The sequence below is a fragment of the Merops nubicus genome, unplaced genomic scaffold (assembly GCF_000691845.1).
Source record: "Merops nubicus isolate BGI_N331 unplaced genomic scaffold, ASM69184v1 scaffold16745, whole genome shotgun sequence".
NCBI lineage: Eukaryota > Metazoa > Chordata > Aves > Coraciiformes > Meropidae > Merops > Merops nubicus.
Window position 1 is genome coordinate 465 of NW_008610416.1, and position 7,616 is coordinate 8,080.

General features: G+C 41.0%; 1 protein-coding gene across 1 annotated transcript; it reads left to right on the plus strand.

Annotated features, from left to right (window-relative positions):
- Positions 1–226: 226 nt before the first annotated feature.
- CCNL2 (cyclin L2) lies at positions 227–7,611 on the plus strand (the record flags this gene model as incomplete). Its single annotated transcript, XM_008940921.1, has 10 exons — positions 227–301; positions 594–703; positions 963–1,083; positions 2,177–2,241; positions 5,053–5,152; positions 5,234–5,338; positions 5,582–5,723; positions 6,312–6,429; positions 6,513–6,605; positions 7,566–7,611. Coding segments are annotated over 10 exons (975 nt in total), but the record flags the coding sequence as incomplete, so codon positions are not given.
- Between the last annotated feature and the right edge of the window lie 5 nt (positions 7,612–7,616).

Genomic DNA, 7,616 nt, shown 5'->3' on the forward strand with positions numbered 1-7,616 from the left:
TTTGTATTACAGTGTTTGTGGCATTGATAACATTTGGGGCAACTTAATTTGTTATTGAGATAGGGGTGCTAGTTTTTCTTAGCACTGAACTTACTCCCATACTTTAATATAGCTTATTGCTCTCCTGGGTTTTACATCTGTTGAAATCATCCTAAATCTTTTGAAATCTGTGATTCCTCTGTGGAGCTGATAGCTTTGTTAATACTTGTGGTCATTTTCTTTTTAGGTGGCTATGGCTACAGGACAGGTGCTATTTCAACGTTTTTTTTATACCAAGTCTTTTGTGAAGCATTCCATGGAGGTAAGAAAATGCTCAAATATGGGTATGGCTACAAATGCTACTTTAATCTTTCAATTTTTCAATCTGCTTGGGCAAGTTGCCATCTTAGATGTGATCAGTGTTAGTAAACAGCCTGTAGATTTTACTTGTTGATCAACAGGATTTTACAAAACTACATAGTGTTTTGTCAACTTTTTTTTTGTATTTCTTTGTTTTACCACCATTTTCTACTCTTATCCCTCCTTAAACTGTTGGAGGTGGTCAGTTCCCAGTTTGAGCAACACATCAGTATCTTGCCATGCTTCTGTTTCAGCACGTGTCAATGGCCTGTGTTCATCTGGCATCCAAAATTGAGGAAGCACCGAGGCGCATCAGGGATGTGATCAACGTGTTCCATCGGCTGAGGCACCTGAGGGAGAAAAAGTAAGCTGAGACTTGGAAAGAATCTCCAGTATTTATGTTGTATTTTAATCATTAAACTTCTTGAGCCTGTTTCATCAATCAGGGAACATCTTGAAGAGATCTCATGAAGGAGAAAAGGGAGTTGAGACATTTTATTGAGTAAATATTTCTGGTGTTACAGGCAGCAGCGTCTCATTTTTACACAAACACAACTTCATCTGCATCTGAGTACTCCTTGAGGTTAAGATTATCTTCCTCAGAATCTAAAATTCTCTTGCAGGAAACCTGTGCCACTAATACTGGATCAAGAATATGTGAATTTGAAGAATCAAATTATTAAAGCAGAAAGAAGAGTGTTAAAGGAGTTGGGATTTTGTGTTCATGTAAAGCATCCTCATAAGGTTTGTACTGTATATATTCTCTTTATATCAGTGTTTTTTATGCTATAAATGCTTTGAGTAGGCCACCTAGGTGCATGGAAGCTGTCTGGTTTGTGTGGGTAACACAGGTTAACTCAGTAAAGCTGGCTTCTTGCAATCCAAATCTCTTCTTTCTCACTTAAGAGTTTCTTACTGGTTGGGTTTGTATCACTGCTGAAGGACAACTGGAGGTGCCTGCAGGTGCCAAGTATTGAAGTCCCATTACCTGTGTAGGTAGCTTTGGTGTTAGAAAACATCAACTAAACAGATTCCTAAGCAGGACTGGAGACCTGGGGTTGTGATAGCCTGTTACCAGCAGCCCTGTGTGTTGCAACAGCTCCATGTGGAAACATGCTGAGGTCATTGCACCCCTATGAGCTAGTTAGAAGTGTTTCTCATGTCCTGAAGAGCCTGCCCAGCTGTGAAGGGCTTGACTAGCAACAAGACAATTCTCAATGTTTACATATCATGTGTTAGATTAGGAGGATCAAGTCTTATAAGCCTACTTGACTTTCAGAATTCACTCATGTTAGCAGTACCACAGGGAACAACTGTACCACTTTGTTAATAGGTGTGAATTTTTGCTGTTAATCTTATCTGCTATTAGTCTTATTATCTGCATCCTTGTTTTCCTTTCAAACCTAAGAAAATACCTAGAGTAAACCAGTGACACACCACACGTTACATCTGTTCTCTGCAAATACTGTTGTACTTCTGTTACTGCTTATTGCAGCTAGCAATGTTTTCTCCCAAGATACAGCTAAAAGGAGTCGTGAGTTGTGTAGGAGAACATACCTAGCTTGAAAAAGTTGAAGACAAGACACCTAGATGAATAGGATGATGCCTGTGCTCAGAAGACGGAGAGCTAGGAAGGTCAGATCTGGCTGAGTGTCCAGCTCTTGCACTGCAGAGCAGGAGCTGTGTGGATACACAACGGGGGTGTTGCAAGCACTCCCCTCACGTGGAGTGTTTTAGAACCTCAAAGAGAATAACAGATGCCTCATGGATGTCCCTCTGAAATAAACAGGTGGCTCTCAAGATTCCTGTTAATAACTCAATAACCCATATCTTCCAGATAATCGTTATGTACCTTCAGGTATTAGAATGTGAACGTAACCAACACCTGGTCCAGACCTCATGGTAAGTTGATTTTCTTTGTTTTAAGAGACCAGCAGGGGCAGTAGCAGAAATATGTCACTTGAGGCACTCTGGGCAGCATTGCTCAGGAATGATTGTGGGCCACACCAGACAGCTCCAGTGTTTCTTGGTGTGCCCCAAACTACTACCCAAATGTTGATCGGCCTCGTAAGTTAGAGGCACTGTTTTAATGGTAAGGTAGCTTTCCACCCTGACTTCTCACTTCCCTCCTTCTCTGCTTTCACTTTTCAGCTGAAGGGAAAATGTTGAGTGGGTTATAGGGTTTCCTTGCTTTTTTTTGTTCTTCAGAGAAAACTGTAGTTACTGTTACCTGTGCTGGGAAATGGCTTTTGCCAGGGCTCGAGCTTGATTCCAGGTGTATCAAAAACTCAGCACAGATAAATTTCTTTTATCTATATGGATAATGGAAGATGTCAGCTTCTAAGACTGGATAAAATTCATGTTTCCACGTTTGCCAAGAAGTGTTCTTTGCCTTGTTGCTTTCATTGCAGTAAAGATTTGCTTGGGGGATGGGAAGCTTGTATAAAATTCCAGGTCTTAAAACTTAACCAATAGCTAATGCTTTTAAACAATAGCGTTTTTTAACAGTCCTGTGATTTAAAAGCCTTTAGTGAATCCAAAGATCATATTTCTGCTGACTGAACTGTCTGGTACTGTGACTTGTGTGTAGAGAACCAGTTTTGACTTTTCTTTTCTGTACTCTTTTGATCAAAGGGTAGCCTCTGAGGGTAAGTGACTAAGACTTCTCCTCTGCTGCCCAAGCGCTATCGTGCAGGGATAGCTGCCGTCTTCAGTCAAACCAAAGCAGGCTCTTCAAAGAGAAGGCTGACTCTAGACAGGTGGTATATACATGATAGTATAGTAACTGGCCAACTGCTTCTTGTGCTTCTACTTTCTGACTTTTATTTTTAATGTGCATTATGACTGTTGTTGTATATTTTATAACCCGATCGTTGAAGTGCTGAAAGATTTTTTCATGTTCTATTTCTTTAACTGTTTAAATGATGTATTCTTAAATGACAAAGAATTTAAGGTGGGATTTGAGTCTTAAAGGGGTGAATTAACACATCAAAAACTGAAATCTAGTTTCATTTTGCAAGCTAGATAGAAAACATTTGAGTCCATGTGCAAAGGTTGGGGTCAAATGTGAAATACTTATGCAATGGTACTGGGAAGTTTCTCTGAAGTATCCAAGTATGAGTTACAGGCTATTGATCACCAGTTTTCTACTTGTTATGGAAGGAGGGGCAGGTGGGGAGGAGGGAGGCAATTTACCCTGCTTGAGAGATGGTTCAGATGTTAAAAGAACATGTGTGCTGATGCTTGTTGCTTCCAGGACCTGAAAACTGGTGGATATCCAGTATAATTGGTTTTTCTGAAATGTGTGTTTTTACAACATTACCTTTTTCTTAAAGTACTGTGACAAGGATTCATTTCCTCCTGTGTCTGATTCTGAGCCCACAGGGAAAAGACAGAGGCCAAACTTGGAAGTGGGTATGTTTTTCCATTTGGCAAATTAGACTAAGGCTGTATGACTTCCAGATGTTTGAAGTACCACTCTTCTTCATCACTGCTTTTGCCAGAAGGTTTGTGCTCTTTGTAGTGGGACAAGAAAAGTAGGTTTTGAAGTTGCTTTCTTCCAGAAAGATGAGCTGTTGTTTGGCATTGCCTCTCTGGAGCTGCATGAGCTCTTTGTATACACATGAACGTAAGACAACTGGGAGAGGTGGGAGTTTGATACTCTGGGGATTCAAGTTCCTTTTATCTGCCCTTTGTAAATGGGACTGTGGTCTCTGGTTTGGATGTCTTGGGGGTCAGTGAATCCTTGTATACTGGGTACCCACGTGGTTAATTACTACTTTCAGAAAGCATATTTTGAGGACTTTCTACTGTATCTGATTTTAGCTTTTCCCCATCTGATACTTTGCTTGACATAGGTGCTCAGAAGTCTAGATCTTTTTAAGCACATCTGCTGACAGATTTGGAGGAAGTTACTTTGTGTATGTAAGATTTAGAGGAATAATGCTTAAGTGTACTGACTGGAATATATGCAATATTTTGCAGTTTTCTCATTCTGTGAATATTCATTTTAAGCAACCTTACTGAAATGGGACAATTTGGAAACCGTATTTCATGTGCCAAAGAGGAGATCTGCCTGAATATGGAGTATTCTCCTGAACTGATGTTCCCAAACATCCTGATTTCTCCTATGGCTGCTTTTTACATCAGAAGGAATTCTATTCTGGATGGAAAACAGTGCTTCTGAAGGAGGAGGGACCCCTCAAATCTCCAGTGGAAGTTGACACATCCTGCAGTGGACGGCGTTTTCATGGGACAACTACTACAGGAGCTGCAGCTCTCATCAAACTGTGTGGTTTCAGGCTTTTTGCAGAGAAACCTATGAAACTAAAAGTCTATAACTGAGTACTTCAGATTATATTGTATGTTGTCTTGGTGAGAGTAACTTGTCTATTGCATGAGAGCAGGCCAGTAGAGATCCAGAAGGAAAAGTGAAGTTAAAATTGGTTCTCGTTTTCACAACTGCATTTTCAGCAGTCAGTCATTCAAACTTAATTTCTGTCATGCATCCCTCCCCTTGAGGGATTTTTAAATTATTTTTTTCTTCAGTAAAATCACTTAACTTTTCTTTAGATTTGCAGGAATATAACGAAATTTAGTAACCAAATGCAGAGAGAAATAGTCCTTGTACAAATAAAAACAAACAAACCAACCTAGAAAACACCAAACAACTTGGCAGTGCCATGCAACTTTGCTGATCATCCTGTCTTTCAGGAATTACATGAATGATAGCCTGAGGACAGATGTCTTTGTAAGGTTCCAGCCAGAGAGCATTGCCTGTGCATGTATTTACCTCGCAGCTAGGACGCTGGAGGTGAGCATACAGTTCCATTCATTTCAGGGGGTTTAGGTCTTTTAATAAAGAAAACTCAGCCTGTTTTCGCCTCCCTTTCAGATCCCACTTCCTAACCGTCCACACTGGTTCTTACTCTTTGGAGCAACAGAGGAAGAAATTCAAGAAATCTGCTTAAAAATTTTGCAGCTCTATACCCGGAAAAAGGTTTGTGTGTGTGGTGTGGGGTTTTTTTGTTTGTTTCATTTTGGGAGCATTCATTAGAGGCTACAGCTTAGAACATGAGTTGGAAAAAATCTGCTTGGAACTAACTGCAAGCCTGGTACATCGAGTGGAACAGGATAGCAGTCAGTGTCTGGGGCTCTTTACATTCCCCCCCTGCCCCCTGTGAGTAAGCAGAAAGTCTAGTTTATTAAGTTTTTGTCTTAAGAGGTTCTTCTGTGCTCACAGGTTGATTTATCTGATCTGGAAAGTAAAATAGAAAAGAAGAAACTGGCGATTGAAGAGGCAAAAGCACAAGCTAAAGGGCTGGTACCTGAGGGAGCCCCAAGCTTGGATAACACATCAGGATTTTCCCCTATCCCAAAAAATGGTAAGTGGTGGATAATGTGTTTTTAATAATCCTTGCTCATCTTAAATGTGTATTTACAGGTTTGGGATGCATATAGTGTGTGGTTTGGGGGTTTTGTTAGTGTTGTTTTTTTAATCTGGCTTCTAGCTACTCTCCGAATAGTAGAGTTTGAGTAATATTGTAACTTTCTAATTTTTTGAAACAGGCTAAAATAAAATTAGTCTAAAATTAAGACTAGTTTAAACTTATAAAGTACAGAGACTGGCTTTTATGTGGCTTTGGCAATAAACTTGAACAAATACTTGCAATTGGCATGTTACACTAAAGCAGTATTAAAGCAGAGGCATGATGGGGAGCTCTGGCAGGAGTAGTATTTTGGGGTGAGAGATGGGGATTATTTTCCTGCATGTTTTGGCAGAAGTGCTTTAGAGCAACATCTGCCTTCTGTGAACTTCTTCAGATCTCCTTGTGGGTGGTTGTGTGTGCATGCAGGTGTGCACGTGTGTGCAGCACTGATGGATCCAGAGCTGATGAAATGTGGTGGTGGTGGGGAGGCTTCAGTCACTACCCATACTTTCAAAATGAGGTAACAAAGGCTTCTCTTTCTAGAGTCTCCAAAAGAGGTTAAAGGAAATAAGCCTTCGCCTCTACCTGTTCAGGCAATGAAGAATGCTAAAAGGAAAACAGAGGGAGCAAAGAGAACAAGTTCAAATAGCCCAGTAAATGGGTAAGGCTTTCATAAGGAAGGAGCTTATTTTTTTCCTAGGACTTCTTGAAGCAAAATGTCTTACTCTGGATTGTCTCTCACAGGATTCAGAAAGGCAGAGAAAGCAGAAGTCGAAGTGGAAGTCGAGAGCAGAGTTACTCAAGATCACCATCCAGATCTGCATCCCCTAAGCACAGGTTGGTACTGCTGTAAGAGAAGGGTGTGCTGTGAGAGGCTCCAGACAAAAATGACAGTGAGCTTTGGTAGCCTCTTGAGAAGAGAGGCTGTGGAACAACACAGCAGCACTGCTGCTCGTTAAAACTCCAGAAGTCTTATGGCCAAGTTGTACTGTCCTGGCTCCCAGGTCAGGGGAGTTGTGGTGTGTGCCCTTGTCTCATTGCTGTGCCCAGCAGGCTGAAAGGCAAGTGTGAGGGTGTTGGGCCATTTTTGAATGTCAGCCCATTTATTGGTGATGTACAGCCCTACCAAGGGGCTGGATTTGCCTCTTCATTTGGGAGTGTTGTATTTAAAGTTGGGTGTTTATGGCTAGAGTCTTTAATGGTTAATGGGTTGTTTTTCCTGAACTGTACCAGAGTGGCTAAATCATTTTCTACAGTAGATGAATTCTTAACTCCAGCCTTAATCTCACTTGCAGTTTCTCCTGCTAATCCTTAATTTATGACACAAAAACAGGATAATTTTTTTAATATCTGGTTTATTAGAGATTCAGGCCCTGTGGTCAATCCAAGTTTGACTCATTCAGCAGCCTGTCCTGTTGGGTTTGGGTGTGCATTGATTAAAGCATGGCTTTGTTCTAACATGGAAAAGACCAAAGCTACAATCTGCTGATTAAAACTCCTCAGTGTTGAATTCCAGGCAGCATTTTAGTAATGATCAGTATTTCTACAGTAGCTAGATGGGGTCAGGTCTAGGACACCAGGTTAGTTTTTGTGGGATACTGAACACAGCATCAGGTGCCTGAAAGCCTGAAATCTGAAGCCGTGCTTGCACACAGTGGCTCTAGAAGTGGGAAGTGTCTGTGTGGAGTTGGTGTGCAGGTATGGATGTTTTCTGACTACATTTAGATGCTGTTGCATTGAGTGATTATTCAATATTAAGAAAATTGTGTTTTCTCTTGTCTTTCTCCCTTCCCACAGGAAGAGTGAGAGCTACTCCACCTCCAGCGGCTCCAAGTCCCACAGCCGCTC